This window comes from Somniosus microcephalus, chromosome 18 (genome assembly GCF_052327205.1).
Source record: "Somniosus microcephalus isolate GS21.2 chromosome 18, FLI_Smic_1.0, whole genome shotgun sequence".
In the NCBI taxonomy this organism is placed as follows: Eukaryota; Metazoa; Chordata; class Chondrichthyes; order Squaliformes; family Somniosidae; genus Somniosus; species Somniosus microcephalus.
The window spans coordinates 17,388,912-17,411,043 of NC_141004.1; the positions used below are offsets into that span (position 1 = coordinate 17,388,912).

At 47.5% G+C, this 22,132-nt stretch overlaps 1 protein-coding gene across 5 annotated transcripts in view; it reads right to left on the reverse strand.

The window, feature by feature from the left end:
* Positions 1-1,200: 1,200 nt before the first annotated feature.
* The window catches only part of LOC147105059 (transcription factor SOX-13-like), a 190,804-nt gene continuing 169,872 nt past the window's right edge, over positions 1,201-22,132 (reverse strand). For 4 of the 5 annotated variants that reach the window (XM_086011115.1, XM_086011114.1, XM_086011119.1 and 1 more), the window contains 6 exons: positions 19,841-19,879; positions 16,092-16,207; positions 12,821-12,917; positions 12,379-12,546; positions 5,014-5,230; positions 1,201-2,721 (listed from right to left, as the gene is read on the reverse strand). In XM_086011115.1, the coding sequence (XP_085867241.1) occupies positions 2,436-2,721; positions 5,014-5,230; positions 12,379-12,546; positions 12,821-12,917; positions 16,092-16,207; positions 19,841-19,879 (923 nt within the window). In that variant the 3' untranslated portion in view covers positions 1,201-2,435. The remainder of the gene's footprint in view (positions 2,722-5,013; positions 5,231-12,378; positions 12,547-12,820; positions 12,918-16,091; positions 16,208-19,840; positions 19,880-22,132) is intronic. The other variant, XM_086011116.1, reaches the window with a different exon arrangement.

Consider the following 22,132-nt stretch of genomic DNA (forward strand, 5'->3'; position numbering starts at 1 on the left):
GGAAAAGAAGGAACTGCTCCTGGAAAGAAAATAAATTAAAGTCCTGAAACACGGTCACCAGCCGTTTCGCAGCCGAGCCTCGGTGAGGATGAGAAACTCCAGAAAAGTCTTGCTATTTCTTTTTTTCCCCCAAAAAACACACACTCAGTAAACAGATTTGCAATGTTAATTTTTTTTCCTTTATACAAATATTGACATCTACTTCAAAAAAAAACATACTACCGAGTACCTGAGGGAAAAAGAAGTATTTGAGAAGAGTCATCGTGTCTGTCACGCAGCTTAAAAAAAAACCACCTTTCCCTCCCAGGCAGGCCAGCCCGTCTCTTGCGTAGAGTGACCACCGATAGAGCAGGAATCCACATCCCAGGGCAATTCGCTTTCAGGCAGGGAGCAGGCAGACAACTAAAGGTGGACTAGTCTCAAGGTTGCAAGCCCCAGGACAGTGTAGCAATTAAATAATTTTTTTTTAACCACTTGTGGAAAAAAATTTTTGCAGGCGAGTGGGTGCAGAATTGAATTTGTTCAGCAAGTGAAAGCTATGAATGTATCAAGAGTCCGATGCAAACAGCTGGACCTGAATTAGTTTATTACTAGGAGAGTGGGGTACATGTTCTTTTGGCTCGCCAAGGAGATTACATGCTGGGGGCAGTGAAGGAAGTGCCTAGTCCTGATGCTCCAGCCATCATGAATATGGGGCAGGCTTGATAGGCCAGCTGGTCTTTTCCTGCCCATCAGGGGGTGTGTGTGTGTGTATCAATGTTCCCTATAAGCGGTGCTTTTTCTGGTGGTCGGTTTCTTATAGCGCGCAGTCCCTTTAAATTTCCGTGCATGCGTGGTATTTACATGGAGAAGCCAGTGAGCAGCCTGTTCGGGACCTTTCCCTTACTGCGCAGCCACGAGGGAACATTGGTGTCTGTATGTGTGCGTGTCTCTGCATATGCCGATGTGTGTGTCTGCATGAACAAGTCTCTCTGTAGCGCGCAAAAGTGAGTTCAGTGTTTCACCATCTCACTTGGGTTGGGCCAAGTGAGAGGACTGAATTTTACAAATGTTGATTTTGGGTGACTAAGCTCAACGAGTCAGTAGCCAGGCCACCAGCGTCCAAATTGGCTTCATTCGCTTTCACTAGCTCACAGCTCAGACAAGGAGATACCCCCCCTCGCATCCAACAAGATGAAAATGGAATTGTCCATCTGGGCCACAGTAAGTGCAATTCTCGTTAGATGCTCAACTGATGACCCCCCCCAGCCCCCGCTATCCAAACCACCGCTCGACTCCCACACTTCATCACATTGCAGTCTGCAGTCTCCCATGTCCTTTCTCACATTCTCTCTTCTGTTCCCCAATGTAGCTTATAACGGGCGGAAAGACAGGAGAGGAAGAAATGACTCCCAACCTTATTCTGGAGATCCTTCTTCTCCTGTTGCTTTGTTGTTCTGTGCCCAAGAGGGAATCTTCCCCTTGCCGACTTGCAACAGTGACTCGCTATCCAATTACTCCATATAGAAATTGCTATACTAATCCTGCACCAAATAGATTAGGATTGTAGTGCAGCGGGCTTGATGGCATATATGTTAAAAGCTTAACAGATTGAGCCCTTAAGGGTTTTGATAGAGTAAATAAGAAGATACTGTTTCCACTGGCGGTAGGGTCAGTAAACAGGGGACACAGATTTAAGGTAATTGGCAATAAGAACACGCGAGGAGAGGAGAATTTTGTTCTTACGCAGCAAGTTGTTACAATGTGGACTGCACTGTCTGAAAGGGCAGTGGAAGTAGATTCAATAACAACTTTCAAAAAAGGGAATTGGATACACAGATTTGCTGGGCTGTGTTGAAAGAGCAAGGGAGTGGGTCTAATTGGATAGCTCTTTGGAAGAGCCGGCACAGGCACGATGGGCTGAATGGCGGCAGGCTGATTCTACGATTAAGGAATGGAATTGGAATCGGTGCGGAGGGAAAACCCGCAAACCATTAATACGCCTGGGCAGTGTGCGCTCATTCACCCACACCCCTCCCACTCACAATACAACTGGTGACAACAGAGCCATGACCTGAACTGAAGTAGGACAATGTAGACCATGGTGGTCATGCTCTTAGGGGACATGAACATGTGAAGTTACTGAAGTTCAGTGTTTGCTCCCTATAGGTACCGATACCATTCACATTAGCCCAGTCCTGCACAGGCTCGCCCAGCTCCACCTTCATCCCTGGTAATCTCATCAAAAGGTCCATGAAATGGGCACATTTGGGATGAGACAGAGGGTGGCCTTTTCCGCTTCCCCCACCAATGTGCTCCCAAACCTGAACAGTGAGACCTCCCCCCCAGTAGCTCTGCTGAAATGGTTGGCCAGGGTACGACAGGACATGCGTTGGCCCATCTGCGCTTGAAAGGTTCGATTCCGTAACCTCTGCCGACAAAGTCACAGGCGGGCGTTAGTCCGCAAGGACCACGAGCTCGCCGTCACTGCGATATTCCACGTCGGAGTCGTCGTCCTCACCATACTCGTACATTTCACCAGTGGCATCATTCAGGTGAATTTCCTTCATGTCTGCCTGTTCCGATTTGAGACTCCGAGTGTTGAGGATTACAGGCATGTTGGGATCGGGGCTGCAGGATCGATAGTGTTCAGACACTGCCGGCTGTACGGGGATGGATGTCATTCCAATCTGTCCGGGATACATCACTTCTGAGGGGTGCAAGTGAACCTGGTCCTGCTGCCTGCATGGATGAGCAAAAAAAAAAAAACAGGATGAATTCTGCGTGTGAATATATCACGATGTACAATGCAAATAGAAAGATGGAAGCTTTTGTACCCCGAACTTAAAAGCAGCTTCGAGTCTCACCACACCCTGTGCCAGCCGTGGCTCAGTGGGCAGCACCCTCGCCTCGAAGTCAGAAGGTTGTGGGTTCAAGTCCCACTCCAGAGACTTGAGCACAAAAATCTAGGCTGACACTCCCAGTGCAGTGCCGAGCCGAGGGAGCGCGGCACTGTCAGAGGTGCCGTCTTTCGGATGAGACGTTAAACCGAGGCCCCGTCTGCTCTCTCTCGGGTGGATGCAAAAGATCCCGTGGCCACTATTTCGAAGAAGGGGGGGGGGGGGGGGGAGGGAGTTATCCCCAGTGTCCTGGTCAATATTTAATCCCTCAACCAGCAGCATTTTATCTGGTCATTATCACATTGCTGTTTGTGGGACTTTGCTGTGCGTAGATTGGCTGCCACGTTTCCTACATTACAACAGTGACTACACTTTAAAAAGTGCCTAATTGGCTGTAAAGTGACCTGTGACGTCCTGTAGTTGTGAAAGGCGCGATGTTAACTCAAGATTTTCTTTCCCAGCGGTTATTCAGGAACAGCCCGATGTTGGCATTTTTGTAATTGCAAGAGAGAGGTTCTGATATCAGATGAGCGCCCAGAGCACCAGCCTTCCACTGCCCCACAGCCAAGTGTTGAACAAGAACCTGGCATCAATAAGTGATGGAAGGGGCGAAGCATTCCACTTGCAGCCAAGCATGCAAGTCCCAAGAGCAGAGAGACAGCCGAACCTCTGATCGGCAGCTCTCTCTGCCCGAGAGGTGTGCCAATGGGAGTCTACCATGGAAAACTCAATCTTGGGGGGAACTCCTTACCTCTCTTCCTTCCTACAACCTTCAAGATTTTAAGGCGTCAAGTCCAACTTTGGGCTCCTGGTGGTGGAGCTTTCCCCAACCGGGAGCGCAAGTCGGAAAATCTGGGAGGCACCTGGCGTGACTTTCCAACCAATGGTTGGAGCGGCAAGCGCTGGAATCTCAGAGTGAGGTTCTCGGCCAGGAGCACAAAATTGGAAATGAAATCCTTTTTAAAACTTCATGCCACCCGACCTCCACTTCTCTCCTCCTCATCCTTTCAACAAGGCCGGTCCAAGTTAGCTTCGAGTCTTCTGCATGACTGTCGTAAGGTGATGATGAGGTTGCAGTTAGTTCTTTGCTAATGTAGCTGGCACCAACTAACTGCACGTCCTCGGGCACTTTAGAGCAAAACGCAAGGTGGAAAAACCATCCCCAAACCACCAAAATCAGTCCCTGAGGTGTTCTAAAGTTATATCATCACTGAGCATTCATACGGTGTACAAAACCCCATTCTTTACTGAGTTGGCATACAGAGGAACAGGAGTGGACGAGTTCAGCACCTCGGGCCTGCTCCGCCATTCAATTAGATCACGGCTGGGCTGTACCTCAACTCTATTTACCCGCCTTTGCACCTAATACCTTGATACCCTTCCCCAACAAAGATTTAGCGATCTCATGTCTTGAAAGCTCCAATTGTCCGAGCATGCTAGGAACCGGTGGCCCTCACCTAATCCTTTGACAAGTGTAGCGCGTTGTCCCCTTCATGCAGTGCACTTGATAAGGGTCATAGAAGCCTGGAATATACACACTCTTCTGGCAACAGATGACCGGGGTGATCAATAAGCCAAGTGCAGTGGCTGGACAACTGTTGGGCTCGATGCACCAATAAAGCTGGAGCAAACAGCTTCCCCCATGGCAGGGGACTATCAGCGACACCTACTGGAAGTGGACACAAATGACTATCGGGTGAGGAAAATGGCAGGGGCTCAGTTGTGATGCCCTATATGGTGGAATAGCCAGCGGACACACACACTGGGCAAGTGAATAATAGCCACTTAGGGGCAAAGCGCCGCCTGATGACTGTGCAACCTGGCAAGGAGTCACTGTGGGGGTCATTTTGACTTCCTGCCAGTGTAAAACGGGTGCTAGGGAATTGGCAGCCTGTTTTACGACTCACCCGATTTTTATTTCCGTGGAATTAAAAGCAGGAGAGATGCAAAAACAATCTGCCGATTCGCTGGCACCCGTTTTTACACTATCGCACAAAGTCAAGTGACCCCTACTGCTTTTCAAAAAGGGGAGGGGAGGTGACCCGAACAGAGAGAGAAAAAAAGAGCAGCATAAAATTGCAGGTGCAGTCTCGCGAAAGCCATGCGGCTACAGTTTGCCACCTGAACTACTCACCCAACAGAGTAACACTGCTGCACTTCCTGCCGTCTGTACTTCATCAATGCTTTGTACTCCCCAACCCGCAGCCTCTTCCCGTCCACAATGCAGGTCCGCTTCGGCCGAGGCTTGTACTTGTAGTCGGGATATTTCTCCAGGTGCTGCCGGCTCAACCGCGCCTGTTCCTCGTAGTAAGGCTGCTTCTCAACATTCGACATCGATTTCCAACGGGAGCCTGAAATCAGAGATTACCCCAGCGTAACTTCAAACCGCACCGGTGCCAACAAGACCGACTGTTCATTAAACCGCACTCATCCAGAGAATAACCGGGGAAACTGGTTAGATTCCTGCTAGGATAGCATGTCAACAATCACCGATACATTTCCATGGACTGCAAAAGTACTCCCAATAATTTTAATTGAGAGATTACTGCAAGTAGACTGGACATACTGGGTAGAACTTATGCTGCAGCTATACAAAACCCTGGTTAGACCACACCTGGAGCACTGTGAGCAATTCTGGGCACCACACTTTAGGAAGGATATACTGGCCTTGGGAGAAGTACAGCGTAGGTTTACCAGAATGATACCTGAACTCCAAGGGTTAAAGTACGAGGAGAGATTGCACAAACTAGGGTTGTAGTCCCTGGAATTTAGAAGGTTAAGGGGTGATCTGATCGAAGTTTTCAAGATATTAAGAGGAGCCGATAGGGTAGAGAGAGAGAAACTATTTCCGCTGGTTGGGGAGTCTAGGACTAGGGGCAGAGTCTAAAAGTTAGAGCCAGGCCTTTCAGGAGTGAAGTTAGGAAACACTTCTACACGCAAAGGAATGGTAGAAGTTTGGAACTCTCTTCTGCAAATGGTAGTTGATGCTGGATCAATTGTTACTTTTAAATCTGAGATTTTTAGATTTTTGTTAACCAAAGGTATTAAGGGATATGGGGCAAAGGCAGTATGTGGAGTTAGTTCATAGATCAGCCATGATCTCAATGAATGGTGGAACAGGCTCGAGGGGCTAAATGGCCTCCTCCTGTTCCTATATACCCTGGCCAGCAATTAATATATGGAGGTTATCTTACTTATAGCCAGCTCGGCTCAGTTGAGAGCGTGCTCATGTCGCAGTCAGAAGGTAATGGGTTCAAACCCCACTCCCAAGACTTGAGCATGTAATGAAGGCCGACACTTCCGTGCAGTCCTGAGGGAGTGCTGCATTGCCACAGGTGCTGCCTGCCTTTTAGATGAGACATTAAGCCGAGGCCTCAGTCTGCCTGTTAAGGTGAACGTAAAAGGATTCCACGGCAGATCATGGCGATCTCCTACCATTGTGGTCAACATTTCCCCCCACAGCCAACACTGCCAAAAACAAATCGTTACAATGGCCATTCCTCTCTCTGCCATTGGAGGGACCTTGCTGTGCACAAAATGGCTGCTGAATTGACCTAAATAACGGTGACGGTACTCCAAAAGTAATTAATTGGCTGGGAAGAGCTTTGGGAGGCCCGAGGTGGTGAAAAGCACTAATTTTTTCCCGCATGTGATCATAGGAGTACCGTAGCTAGTAAAGTGAGCATAATCCACTGATGATTTTACCTGTTCAGCCACACCTGTGCAGATACTGGTCATGTCCTTCGTGCATGAGTGCACAGCTATGTGAAAGCAATGGCTTCACTGGCAGTGCACATGGTACATTATTTCTGTAACAATCCCTCTCGTTTCTCTCCAGCTCCCTCTGGAGCATGTACTGCCTGAAGCCAACAAAGCAGGTGACCCAGCTCCAGGCTCCTGGCCATGCGGCTCTCATCCAGCCACTAGGGGGCATGCGACAGTGGCCAAGCGATGAATCCTTCGCCCCCTTCCCTGGAGGAGCAACCAGTCTGCAGGGTACCCACCGAGATTGGCAACTCAGTGCCGGGGGAATATCAAAGCAGCGAAGCCCCCCCTCCCCCCACTGCCACGGCACTACATGTGGTCTCCTACTCTAATTCAGCCTTTTCAAAATGGTGGAAGTCATTACCTCCCTTAGCCTTCCTGAGGTCCTCGTACAAACTTGTGTAAAAAAAAAAACAAGCTTGGTGTCACGACAGTGACTGATTATCAAAAAGTACTTCATTGGCTGTAAAACACTTTGGGACATCCTGAGGTCTTGAAAGGCGCTATCTAAATGCAAGTCTCTCTTTCTTTCTTGCCCCATCTTCTCTGCTACTCTTTACACCTTGGTGGTGCCCAGCACTATGGGCCTTAACCCCCCTCACCTAGGTTTCTACTTTAAAAAAGAGAGACCAAAGCACTGAGACACCTTCATAGAATCGTAGAATGATACAACACAGGAGGAGGCCATTCGGCCCATCGTGCCTGTGCATTCTTATCTACATTATTCCACCTCGTCACAAGGGAATAGAATAGTTTTGAGCTCATGTGAGCTCACACAGGTTAAGAGAATATCCTCTCCTTAGGAAGTTTTTCCCCCACAGGAACATCCCCATCTAGATGGGATTTCTTTTTTTATTTTATTTTTCAAACCATTTCCTAGCATCTCGAGGCGGATTAGTCTCTGAAAGGTAAAGGCTCCGATATCCAGGGGATCTCGACAAACATGCTTCTGCGGAAACATTCTACTTAATTCAAGAATTCTACAGACTGCAGATAAACGCAGGCAATTGGCAGCTCTTTGTATTCAATCCATTAATCATTCATCCCAGCAGCTTGCTCTGAACAAAAGCCATGGGGAAATACCACACACACACACACACACACACACAAACACGGACAAAAAAAAACAAGCAGGTTCTACACAATACTGATTAGATTTCTAAAACGTGCAGCTGCCTCTGGGCACTCCCAGGCATGAACAGAACAGGTTAGACGCAGAGTAAATCTGCTGTAATACTGCACTGACTAAAGTGACTTAACCACCAGCCTCAGCGGACTAGCCCTTACGACAAGCCACCGTGGCCATTTCCATTTCCCATTCCCACAATAACAACTTGCATTTATAAGAAAGGCTTGCATTTCTATAGCGCCTTTCACGACAACCGGACATCTCAAAGCGCTTTACAGCCAATGGTGCACTTTTTTTTGGAGTGCTGTAATGTGGGAAACGCGGCAGCCAATTTGCGCACAGCAAGCTCCCACAAACAGCAACGTGATAATGACCAGATAATCTGTTTTAGTGCTGTTGATTGAGGGATAAATATTGGTCGGGACACCGAGGATAACTCCCCTGCTCTTCTTCAAAATAGTGCCACGGGATCTTCTGCGTCCACCCGAGGGCAGACGGGGCCTCGGTTTAACGTCTCATCCAAAAGACGGCACCTCCGACAGTGCAGCACTCCCTCAGTACTGCACTGGATCATCAGTTTAGATTTTTGTGCTAAAGTCTCTGGAGTGGGACTTGAGTGGGTTGTGGGGGGGTCTGGAACACACTGCCTGAAAAGGGCGGTAGAGGCAGAAACCCTAACCACATTTAAAAAGTACTTGGATGTGCCCTTGGGATGCTGTAACCTGCAGGGCTACGGACCAAGAGCTGGGAAGTGGGATTAGGCTGGTTAGCTCTTTGTTGGCCGGCGCAGACACGATGGGCCTTTTCTGTGATTCTATGAACCCACAACCTTCTGACTCGGAGGCGACAGCGCTACCCACTGAGCCACAGCCGACACTTAACCTGCAACCAAGTGTCCTGGACTTCCACACCACTAGGTTGGAGTCAACCCAAATCGGAGCGGCAGCATGACGACCTGCAATGGCCAGTGTGCTACATGGCAAATATTAATGGATTGACACCTGTCAAAACAATTTACAACAGTAATACAGAGTGTAATAGCAAAATACTGCGGATGCTGGAAATCTGAAATAACAACAGAAAATGCTGGAAATACTCAGCAGGCCAGGCAGCATCCGTGGAGAGAGAAACAGGGTTAACGTTTCAGGTCTGGGACCCTTCATCAGAACTGGAAAAAGCTGGAGATGTAACAGATATTAAGCAGGTGCAGAGACAGGGGGGTGGGGTTTAGGAGGGGAGGAAGGAATTGAAAGAACATACTGTGAAAATGTTGCAAATGGAAATGGCAAAATCATACTGCATGAAAAATGGGGGCAGGGATTATTATCTGAAATTGTTGAACTCTACGGAGTCCGGCAGGCTGCAAAGTGCCCAATCGAAAGATGAGGTGCTGTTCCTCGAGCTTACGTTGAGCTTCACTGGAACAGTGTAAGAGGCCGAGGACAGAGAGATCAGAGTGGGAGTGAAGTGGAGAATTAGTGACAGGCGACCGGAAGCTCAGGGTTACCCTTACGGACTGAACGGAGGTGTTCCACAAAGCGGTCACCCAATCTGTGTTTGATCTCCCCAATGTAGAGGAGACTGCATCGTGAGCAGCGAATACAGTATACTAAATTGCAAGAAGTACAAGTAACTCGCCGTTTCACCTGGAAGTGGTGTTTGGGGCCCTGGACAGTGGGAAGGGAGGAGGTAAAAGGTCATGTGTTGCATCTCCTGCGTTTGCACGGGAAGGTGCCAGGTGAAGGAGCAGGGCTGTTGGGGGTTCCTTGAATATCTCTCAATGTCTCTTAATCTCTCCTGCTTTCTATCCTATCGCTGACCTTCCCTGTTGTTCTTTCATCCCCTCCCCCTTTTCCCAGCCCCTAAACTTGCTTTAAAATCTATCCCTTTTCCTGCTTTTTTTCCCCAGTTCTGACGAAGGGTCTTCGACCTGAAACGTTGACTCTATTTCTCTCTCCACAGATGCTGCCTGGCCTGCTGAGTTTTTCCAGCGTTTTCTGTTGTTATTTCGGATTTCTAGCATCCGCAGTATTTTGCTATCATATAGATGTAGCACTTCCTCAGCTATTACTAATATACTTTTAGAATGTTTCACTCGTCTCTTTTCTACCGAAAAAGCAGAACCAGAGACACACTCAGCAGGAACTCAACACTGGAGGATATAAAGGAAACAATGTGGGAGAAGGGAAGGGAGTACTTTCCAATGAATTGCCTCCTGCGCCGTGACAAGTAAAATTCCATTTGTACACTTGTGTCTCTACTCATTTCTTTAATCCCCTTCATATTCACTTAGTAATTTTCTACTGACATTGTTCCACTTGTAGGGAGTCCTTTCACTTCTCAAATACTCTTTCGAGGAGATAATTCTGCTAGTCTCTCATCTCATTTTGTACGGTCCTGTAGTTGCCGTTTTAAGTTACAGTACCCCTTTGCACATGCTCCGTTGGTTGTTAGTACAGGATGCCCATGCATCCTCTGCTCCAGAAAGCCCTCTGTGCCCCCTACACAGTTCAGTTACTGGAGAATGACTCCCCCAACCCCCCCACGACCCCTCTTACTCTAAGCTACTGCAAACTGACCCACTCGCCAAAGAACGAACTGGTGTTTCTGTAGCACCTTTCACAGTCTCAGGATGTCCCAAAGCGCTACACAGCAAATGAAGTGTTTTTGAAGTGTAGTCACTGTTGTAAATGCAGGGAAACGCGGCAGCCAATTTGCCCACAGAAAGGTCCCATAAACGGCAGAGAGATTAACGAGCAGGTAATCCGTTTTAGTGATGCTGGTTGGGCAGAACGTGGGGAGACCTCCCCTACTCATCTTCAAATGGTGCCGTGGGATCTTTACTGTCCACCTGAGAGAACAGACGTGGCCTCAGATTAACGTTGCGTCCGAAAGACGGCACCTCCGACAGTGCAGCACTCGGTATTGCACTGGCGAGTCGGCCTCGATCGTGTGCTCAAGTCTCTGGAATGGGGCTTGAACCCACGAAGTTCTGACTCCGAGACGAGAGCGCTACCCACCGAACTGCGGCTGACACCTCGCAACCACCGTTACACAGGAGCACGTTCCCTCAATTAACTAGGTGCACAACCAACACACACATTCCTCCCTCAACCAGCACGGCTAAAAACAGAGTAACTAAACGACTCATCTCTCAGCTGTCCGTGGGATTGTGCTCGGCACAAAATGGCTGCCGCATTTGCCTACCCAACAGCAATCACTGCACTTCGACATTCACATGTCAACATACGCATTACGACAGTGACTACACGCCAAAAGTACTTCATTGGCTGTAAAGCGCTTTGAAACCGGTGGTCGTGAAAGGCGCTATATAAATGCAAGTCTTTCTTTCTTCAACATTAGTCATTGTACATGAAGCACTTTTGTGATGTTTCTGAAAGATGTATTAAGGAACTATATAAATACAAGGTTTTGTGCTTTTCACACAAAGGATCAGACTTCCATTCTTTGCAGCGGGTCATTGGCAGAGCAGGTTTTGTCAGACAACGGAGAGATTTGGAATCCATGGGAGAGGAGGGTTGTCTCCTCAAAAGGTCACACACAAAGACACACAAGTAATGCAAATAACTTTCTGCCGTCGTAAAGTAAACCCGTAGCTAAGAATGTTCACACCCGTTAGATGCTGATAAAATAATTTATTGCACTGAATCATCACTCGTGTACACTGCACCCAACGAGAGCATAAGGACTAACAGAAAATGCTGGAAAAACTCAGCAGGCCAGACAACACCCGTGGAGAGAGAAAAAGAGAGTCAACGTTTCAGGTCAAAACCCTTTGACAAGACTGTTCCATTCCACGGATGTTGCCTGGCTTGCTGAGTTTTTCCAGCATTTTCTGTTGTTATTTCGGATTTCCAGCATCTGCAGTATTTTGCTATCGTACGAGAGCATAAGGGCATCCTTGTAAAGATGCAAGTCTGATCCCTCGATATGATGCTACACCAAACCCAACTGTGCTGGGTAGTGCCCTCAGTAGGATCTCCACCAATTGGATTCTGAAGCGCAGGAACACACACAAAATAAATCTTTCTGAAGCCAGAAGCTACTTTTACATGGGGGCCAGTGAGCACAAAATTTAGGATGACACTCCCAGTGCAGTACTGAGGGAGTGCTGCACTGTCAGAGGTGCCGTCTTTCAGATGAGATGATAAACCCCGTCTGCCCTCTCAGGTGGATGTAAAGGATCCCATGACACAATTTCGAAGAGGAGCAGGGGAGTTATCCCCGGTGTACAGGCCAATATTTATCACTCAATCAACATCACAACAACAAGATTATCTGGTCATTATCACCTTGCTGTTTGCGGGAGCTTGCCAAGTGTAAATTGGCTGCTGAGTTTCCTACATTACAACAGGGACGACACTTCAAAAGTATTTCATTGGCTTAAAGCGCTTTGGAATGTCCCGAGGTCATGAAAGGCGCTGTAGAAATACAAGTTCTTTCTTTCTACGTTAGAATCAAGCTCCTTACTGCTGAAGCTGCCACACCCATCCACTGTAACCAGAGAGTTGCTGAACTGTCATCGCACACTACATCAACCCCACCAAATCTGCATCCAATTTCAATGAAAGACTGCCCCCTTACCCAGTATCTTGCTGATGCTGGAGTTATGCATGTCAGGGTAAGTCTGAAGAATCTTTCTTCGTTCGTCCTTTGCCCATACCATGAATGCATTCATGGGTCGCTTGATGTGTTCGTGGTTGCCGCCACCTCTGGACTCGTAGCCTTTTGACCCCGACAGAGTCAAATTTCCTGATGCAAACAGATAAACAAATGAATGCATTAGAATACCAGTGGGCTTTCTTCAACCTGGAATGGAACAGGAATGTATCGTGATAGGGAGATTAAAATAAAGAGTGCTCTTTCGGATAGAGACACTAACCAGCACAGGTGTATACCGCACAAATCAGTGAGGTGTATGGAGGAGTCATTTTAGTTAGCCTCCTCTGCATGGAGGCAAATTAAAATGGCTGCCCATTGCAGCACACTGATGCCCATCAGTGGGGAGAAGCATCATGCTACACACCTTCAGAGTCATTGCTGCTGTTAAAATCTTCGTTCCCATTTGCTGCTTTCCCGTCATCCCCTTGTTTTGCCAGTGGCGACTCCGTTACTCGCGAATCCTGAAAGGCACAAGTAGGAAGGGTCGCAGGGTTAGAGTCAACACTTCAGGGACAGCCGACAATGCTGGGAAATCATGGCGGGAAGACCGTGAGCTCCGACCTCCACACCCATGGACACAACAATTAAAATTAAAAATTCAATGGCACCACAAATACACAGCGGAATCCCTCCAGGCAAAAACATATCACCTCGCACCGCTCAATGAAAAAAACGTTGAGGTTGGGAATAGGCTACAAGGCCTCACTATGAGCTTAGTTTCTCGTTATTTTAACCACTTACAGGAAACTTTTTTTTAATCCGGCACCGACGGGACCAACGTGGTGCCGGTTCATCAAAAATTCCGATCACCGAGCGCTATAGTAAAAGATACGAGAGCTCCGTACAAAGCAACAAACCCTGTTGCTTAGCAACAGGTTCAGAACAATGGCCACAAGTTACAAGCGTCTCTGTAGCTTAGCAACAGCTGCAGCCACACCCTTGCACAGCAACAGATGGAGGAAGGCAAGTAATATGAAGTATGAACCTACTCCTGAATTTTGCCGGTTAACCGAGATTTCCGGTTATTTAGGTGCCGGTAAATCAAAAGTTTCCTGTAGTTTGTTAAGAAACATTATAAAATACTTGTAGAAATTTAACCGCCAAATTTTGAAAGAGTTTCAGCTAGGTTTTAAAAAAAATAAATATAAACAGATTTACCAATGTGTTTTTATCCTTCCACTACTCTATGAACTAGCCCTTGCCTATAGGACTTTTGAGGTTTTCATTCTCCGCACCACAGGGGAGAGGGAATGAGTCACAGAGCACAACGCACCCAGGGTGAGGAAAGGCTGAGCACTTGGGGAAGAGGGGGTCAGGTGAGGGAGGGGTTAGCCCTGTGGGAGAAACAATAAAAGCAATTGACACAACATTCAGGGGGGGGGGGGGGGGGGGGAAGGAGGAGAAAGGCGGCTTAGGATTGAGCCAGGTAATGCTACACGAGGAGTGGGGGGTGGGAAACTGCACAGCACCCTGCATCCGGATAACTGGAAATAAGGGGGTTGGAGTGGGAAAGACAAGAGGCGAGCAGACATCCAGCCAAAGTAGCAGTGACCCAGTTGCAAAGCTTCTTGCTCCAGGAGACCTGCTTGACCCGGAGCCGAGCCTCCGACCACATATCTTCACCATCGGCTCCAGACCTCATTACAGCTTTGGTCCAAACATGGAAAAAGGAGCTGAATTCCAGAGGTAAGGCAAGAGTGACTGCCCCTGACATCAAGGCAGCATTTGACCAAGTGTGGCATCAAGGGGTTCTAGTAAGATTAAAGTCAATAGAAATCGGGGGGAAAACTCTCCACTGGCTGAAGTCATACCTAGCACAAAGGAAGATGGTTGTGGTGGTTGGAGGTCAATCATCACAGCCCCAGGACATCACTGCAGGAGTTCCTCAGGGCAGTGTCGTAGGCCCAACCATCTTCAGCTGCTTCATCAATGACTTTCCCTCCATCATAAGTTCAGAAGTGGGAATGTTCGCTGATGACTGCACAGTGTTCCGTGCCATTCGCAACTCCTCAGATAATGAAGCAGTCCATGCCCGCATGCAGCAAGATCTGGACAACATTCAGGCTTGGGCTGATAAGTGGCAGGTAACATTCGCACCACACAAGTGCCAGGCAATGACTATCTCCAACAAGCAAGAGTCTAACCACCGCCTCTTGACATTCAACGGCATTACCATCACCGAATCTCCTACCATCAATATCCTGGGGGTCACCATTGACCAGAAACTTAACTGGACCAGCCACATAAATACTGTGGCTACAAGAGCAGGTCAGAGGCTAGGTATTCTGCGGCAAGTGTCGCACCTCCTGACGCTCCAAAGCCTTTCCACCATCTACAAGGCACAAGTAAGGAGTGTGATGGAATACTCTCCACTTGCCTGGATGAGTGCAGCTCCAACAACACTCAAGAAGCTCGACACCATCCAGGTTAAAGCAGCCCGCTTGATTGGCACCCCATCCACCACCTTAAACATTCACTGCCTCCACCACCGGCGCACCGTGGCTGCAGTGTGTACCATCTACAAGATGCACTGCAGCAACGCGCCAAAGCTTTTTCGGCAGCACCTCCCAAACCCGCGACCTCTTCCACCTAGAAGGACAAGGGCAGCAGGCGCATGGGAACACCACCACCTCCAAGTTCCCATCCAAGTCACACACCATCCTGACTTGGAAGTATATCAGCCGTTCCTTCATCGTCTCAATTTGAAAATTCTCATCCTTGTTTTTAATTCCCTCAATGGCCTCGCTCCTCCCCATCTTTATAACCTCTTTCCGCCCCACAACCCCCCCCCCCCCCCACCGAGATCTCTGCACTCCTCCAATTCTGGCTTCTTGAGCATCCCCGATTTTAGTCGCTCTACCATTGGCGGCGGTGCCTTCAGCTGTCTCGGCTCTAAGCTCTAGAATTCCCTCCTTAAACCTCTCCGCCCCTCCCTCCTCTGTTAAGACGCTTCTTAAAACCTACCTCTTTGACCAAGCTTTTAGTCATCTGTCCTCATATCACCTCATGAGGCTCAGTGTCACATTTTGGTTGATAACGCTCCTGTCAAGCGTTAAAGGCGCTACAGGAAACTTTGGTTTATCCGGAGGTTGTATGTCCGGAAACCTCGATCTAACGGCAGAAATCAGCAGCCATTTTGTTAGGTTTTATTTCTTTTTTTTTTCTTCTCCTAGCATTTTTTTTTTTTTTTTTAAAAACAGTCTCTGGAAAGCCTCTCTGAAGCTGTTGCTAAGCTACAGAAACGCTTCCAAGGTACGGGCCGGCTGTTTACAAGCTGTCGCTAAGCAACAGTGTTTGTTGTCAGATACGGAGATGAAAACCTCCGTATCCTTCAACATTAGCGCTAGTCTGTCCGGAAGTTTTCATAGATCGGCATCACGCCGGTCCCGTCGGTGCCGGATATCGCAAAGTTTCCTGTATATAAATGCAAGTTGCAGTAGTAGGAGGAGGCAGTGGGAGGAGAATGGGGTAAAATTAATGAGCTTCACAGCACCCTGGGAAAGGGTTGGGGAGGGTGAAGAAGTTAGCTTGACACACAGCGTGAACAGTCATCGTTAGAGTAAGAGTTGATGGAATGAGGCTTTTCTGGAGTTGGCCAGGCAAATCGAACTCTTCCTCCTCCGCCCAACACTGACCTTGTCCTTCCTGCTATTATTTACAACTGGACTTTCCATAGCCCGGCTCTTCCCAAGGAACATCTGCTTTGGACTCTGCATGGCCTTCCCGATGGCATCCTGCTCGATTGGATAGCCTGGAGAACACAAAACAATCCAAACAAAGTCAGAGAGACAATTCCTGGCCAGATTTTTTCATTCCAGAAACTCAAATTAAACCCATTAGAAGGAGGAATAAAGGCCCTCGGTCCTTGCACGGCAGGTGCAGAGACATAAGCTTCCGGAAATCAGTTAAAAGATTGATTTCAGTCAAGGCAGTAGGAAGGGCACCTCGGCAGGGACCTGGGGGTTCCTGGGGTAGGGACGTTCCTGATCATTACCCAGCGAGTCCTGCTGGAAAGTATCTGGACAGCTGTTGAGGACAGGGTTGGGCTCAGCTGCAACACTCGTCGCAGCTCAATATCCTGCTGGCACCCACCGTGTAGTAGGCCCATGTGTGAAGAATGAGCACTTAGCCGACGTACTAGAGGGCTTCCTGGCACCTGTGGATCTGTCCCCCGTCAGCAGCAGGCCACAGGGGGGGGACATGGGGGAAGTGGCGAGGGGAATTGGAGTGCCGAGAAAAAGCATCAAAAAGTAAACGGGTGCCAAGATTTGGTAGTGCGGTAGTTACGTTACTGGACCACTCATCCAGAGGCCCTGGACTAATAATCCAGAGAGCTCGTGCTCAAATCCCACCCTGGCAGGATTTGAATTCAGTTTAAAATAAAAATCTGGAAATAAATAGTTGGTACCAGTAAAAGTGCCCATGAAGCTGTCGGATTGTCGTAAAGACCCAACTGGTTCACTAATGTCCTTTAGCAAAGGAAATCTGCCGCCCTTGCCCGGTCTGGCCTGTATGTGACTCCAGTCCCCACACCAAAGTGGTTGACTCTTCGCTGCCTCTGAAGTGGCCAAGCCAAGTCACCGAGTTCTATCAAAATCGCTACCAGGGGTTCAAGGCGGCCCACCACCAGCTTCTCAGGGCAACTATATATTATGTGGGCAACCTCGCTAGCGATGCCCACATCAATATATTTTTAAAAATAGAAAATATTGCAATAATTTAGAAGGACCTGCAAGAACAGGCCCACTATGGCCAGTCATCTGAAATAACCCAACAATCAAATTTAACAGCAACAGAAATATTGCTCCTCTTTGGTACCAACTGCATGAGTAACATTTTCCAAACGTAGTGTATATTTTATGATGAGCATTTCAGCAAAGGTAAGGCAAATTCCAAAAAGAACCGAGCGGGCAAGATTGGTTAAAATCTGGGGCAGTATTTTAAAGGTTATATTGGAGGACAAGGCCTTGTTCAAAAGAAAAAAAATAAGAGATTGGCACTTAGGGAGGTGGTGGGTGTGTGGTTGGTCTCTACATTAAATTAATTTTATATATATATTCTCAGGATATTGGCATTGCTAGAAAGGCCAGCATTTATTGCCCATCCCTTGTTGCCTTTGAGTAGGTGGTGGAGGGCCCTCTTCTTGAACCGCTGCAGTCCATGTGGTGAAGGTGCTCCCACAGTGCTGTTCAGGAGGGAGTTCCAGGGATGATGAAGAAACAGCGATATATTGCCAAGTCGGGATGATGTGTGGCTTGGGAGGAGAACTTGGGAGGTGATGGCGTTACCATGCACCTGCTGCCCTCGTTCCTCCAGGTGGTGGAGGTCGCGGGTTTGGGAGGTGCTATCGAAGAAGCCTCGATGAGTTGCTGCAGTTGTATTACAATCAATGTACAATCTCCAGTTTATTTTAACTGAAAAAACGTATGCAAAGGACCGAGGTCTACAATACAGGGCGTCATCAAAGTTGGAGAGAAAAAGGTAAATCAGGAAGCAATGGCTGAAGATTGTAGGAGCATTTAGAGACTGAAGGAGGCAAGCAGATCTACTCTTTTGAGGTCCTGAGAAAGAATGAGTTAGAGTAAGAGGGAGGGCAACAAGCCTTGAGCTCATCTCAGAGGATGGGGGAGGAAAATGTGCAGGACAGCATATTTACAGCTGAGATAGAACAGAGGGAAAGAAGTTCCGAAACAGTGATCGTAGCAACATTGATAAAATAGAGATGGTCAGAAAAGTGTGTGATGGAAACAGAGGTTGGATGTTAAAGACAAGAGAAGGAACATCCATCAGAAACAAGCTTTTTCTTATACCTTAGAGTTAGAGACGTTAAAAGGGCCACCTCAGATATGGGAGCCATATTTAAGTCCTTGGTACACTGACTTATGCTTTACAGAGAGTTAAAAGTGGTTGAGAGGAAATGTTTGGGATGAGAAAGGAAACCAAACATTTTGGAGGCAGCAGTAGCATTGGAGATATAGGATTTCCATTTGAGATCAGAGACCGCAACGTCAGCAAGAACAAATCCATATAACGGAACAAAAGTGAAATCGGATTCAACAGTCCAAGTCTGTACTTAGACATTTTGCACACACATTATCAAGCTCTCCAGTTATAGGGAGGTTGATATTAGTGAATGAGTTGCCAGAGCATGTAGACAAAGTGCTTGGGCTTGCTTTGCCTCTGGAGGTGGAGAGAGAGAGAGAGAGAGAGAGAGAGAGAACACAGAGAAGAAAAGAGGGGGAAGAGAGGGGGAGGAGAGAAAAAGAAAGAAAAAGTATTATTTCTATATATTATTAACAACGAGAGTTATCCCAGCCTCCCTCATACTCAAACAAGTCCGTTAACTCCCCTCTTCCAATTCATGGCTATATATCCTACCGTTGACTGGGAAGATGGTTAACCAACCCAAACTGAACACCGAGAGCAAGTACACAGGCGGTAACATTTTCCAACCCACAAGAGAGGGGGAGCAGAGTCTGTGCCTCTCACTTCCACGGTGCCTTGTGTGTTGCCATCTTGCGCATCAACTCAATGCAGATGAAACGCAAGGTCACATGTTGAAATATGTCAGCGCCGAGCCTTCCAGATACAGCAGTGCCTTGGATCGACATCCCACCACAAGAACGTGGATAGATGTATCTCACTGGGTTTTTGTCTACAGTGGGACAGTCGCTAGTGAGCAGCTCAACATACTGATTCTTTGACCCAAAAAAGAGCACAGTATTTAAGGGGTTACCACTTCGGGTCAAATGGCAGAGAGGAATTTGCAACAAACGCATTGAAGTGTCTGTACAATATCCCTTATAGTAATTTCCAGGCTAGAACTTTCCTTGGCAGAACTTGAAAACTCCAAATGAAAGCCCCAGGCCCACAGTTGAAAAGAGTAGGAGAGAAGAAGAGGAAAATCTAGGAGGGGTTAGACCACACTAAGTAGTGTGACTCAATGACTGAGCAGTGTGTACCATCGGTTCAGGTTTGTGGGGTTAGTGCCTTTATTCTTCTCCCATTTTCCTTCCCAATGCCTGCAGGAAGGACACGGCTGTCTACTGTATTCCTACATGACACACACAATTCCCTCCACCTATCCTGTTCAGCTTGGCTTCATAAAGCTAGTCCTGCTGTCACCGTCCACATTTCTAATGGTCTCGGACTTTTCTCCCCCCCCCCCCCCACTTCCCCAGTGCCCTTGCTGGGAAAGTCACCCATATATATGAGGGGGTAACTGGGTGGGCGGTACAGTCGGCTAGACAATGGCCTTGGACTAGCTGCTGGGGGAAATGTGCTACATTCCTATCACATCAACCGAAAAATAACAGCCAAAAGGTGCTCTATCCAATTGGCTTTACACACAAAGGTTAAAACGTAAAAATGAACAGTTACTGACCCCAGTGATTCCTCCAGAAAACTTCTTTACTTATCATTTCTATTGAAGAAAGGCAGTTGAAAAGGAGAGTTAGTATCCTATTAAACACAGAGAATCTGAGCTCTTCCCCACCCAGCACATCAGCGCCTCAGTCATGTACAAAGACCCAGCCACCCAGTGCCACATCGGTCGCGCACACGGATGGCCACTTGTACACTCGACTTTGCGTCTGCTTTGAACATGGTTCAAGCTCTTGACTCCAGATTTGCTTCTTTGGAATAAAGATTTGAAAACATAACAGATTTAAAAGAGGCAACATGTGTTTTTTTTAAAAACTGCAAGCAATCAATAACCTTCCTGTGGGGGTTTCCTCTGTGCACTATGGGTGGCAGAGTAATAAAAGAAACAGGTTTACAATTTCAATACGTGCAGAGCACAGGAGGAAACCTCCTCTCCCTCAGTCAGTGATAGTTTTGAACCACACAAAGCGATGGGATGTGGATTCACGGCCACGAGCCCCGACACACACAGACTTCACCGTCAACCGTGCGTCACTGCATGCCGATTGTCAAGTACGGCATTCTCTCGCAGGTGGGACAGAGAAACATAAAGAATGCCCATAAGAGCCCACAGATAATTATTTCCCCCCAAACGTTAGGTCGTCCTGGAGGTAACGGAGTGCCCCGTTTCCAACACGATGCAGCGCTCAGCTCGACGAGCAGGGAAATTAAATTATGGCACTGCCCCAAACCAGCCAAACAGCCAAAGTAAGTCTGGACTATGGCATTGGAGGAGATCAGGAACATGCAGAGCAGCTTCAACTGAAAGAATCCAGGCCCATAGCAAAGCAATAACATTCAGCAGCTTTCAACACATCTAACTGGTAAATCTACACACTGGACAGTTCCCCTGGATCTCCACAACATTCCCATGCTTCTTGTTTTCTTCTCGCATTCTCCCTCCCAATTCCTACAGAAAGGATGGTCCTTGTCTCCTATATTCCGATGGAAAGGATGCTCCTTGTGTCCTATATTCCTACACAATACAGGAAACTTTCGTTTAACCGGAGGTTAAAAGTCTGGAAAGCTATCTACCGGCAAAATTCAGGAGCCGTTTTCTATAAGTTTTTTTTACTTCTCGTTGCTTTTTTTTCCCCCCAAGTCAGGCTCTGCAAGGTCTGTAGCTAAGCAACAGCTTCAGCTAGAGACGCTTGCAGCTGCAGCCGACTGTTTTGAAGCTGTTGCTAAGCAACAGGGTTTGTTGATTCACACGGAGCTGAAAAGCTCTGTATGTTTTAACATTGCCGCTGGTTTATATGGCAGTTTTGATCTAACGGCACCAGCTCGGTCCCGTCAGTGCCGGATACCAGAAAGTTTCCTGTACATGCTTTGCTTCCCCTTCCTCTACTCAGTCTGTCTTCAGAAAGCTGTTACTGTTTATGATTTTGATGATGTCAGAAGGTGCAGTGAATATTGATCTAAATACGAGGGGTGGGGGGAGTGCGGAATGCAGAGAGAAGGAATAGGATTCAGGACAGTATATTTGCTGCCGAGGGGAGAACGATTCAGAGGAACATTGGATAGAACATCATTGATAAAAACAAAAAAAAATAGAAAGGTAGAGACAATGCGAAAGGAGAAAAAATGAGTAAACAAGAGCGAGAGACACCTGCAGGTAAGGAGAGAGACTGGGTTGCCCATCACATGATAAGGTTTGTCTTCAATCTTATCCAGGAAAACATGTCAGGGGGACTTGGAAGAACCTTGCCAGATATGGTGCAGTGTTCAAGTCCTGGATGGATCCAAGAGCTTTTGAGGAAAAGTAATGTTATGAAGGAAGAAATGGATCTTCTTGAAGGCAACTTCGACAATAAAGGATAGGTAGGAGTTCCATTTGAGATCAGAGGAGACAGCCAAGAATGTCAATAAACAAAGCATAACTAATGGTAGGTTCATCAAAAGCAAAGAGCGGCTAGATGTTGGTCAGACTTGAAGAGAGAGACATGTAGAAAGATGTCTTTGAAGAAAAGAAAGAAACAAGATCCTTGTCCCAAAGGGAATGAAGGTGATCAAGGTAGAGATGTGGCTGTTGCATCGCGGGAGAATTGGAGATCTTGAGAACTGAAGGTGTGTGAAGATCTGAAAGAAGTTGATGAGAGTAAGGAACCTAGACGTATGCTGGTACTTGGGAGTGCGGAGGTCTCTGGCGAGAAGCTTCCCATCCCAGCTCTGTTCAGTTAGCTGAGGTTTTGCAGCAAAGTACCTTTTAAGTCAAACCTTTTGAAAATGCCCCGTTTAAAACTGACCCTCACTG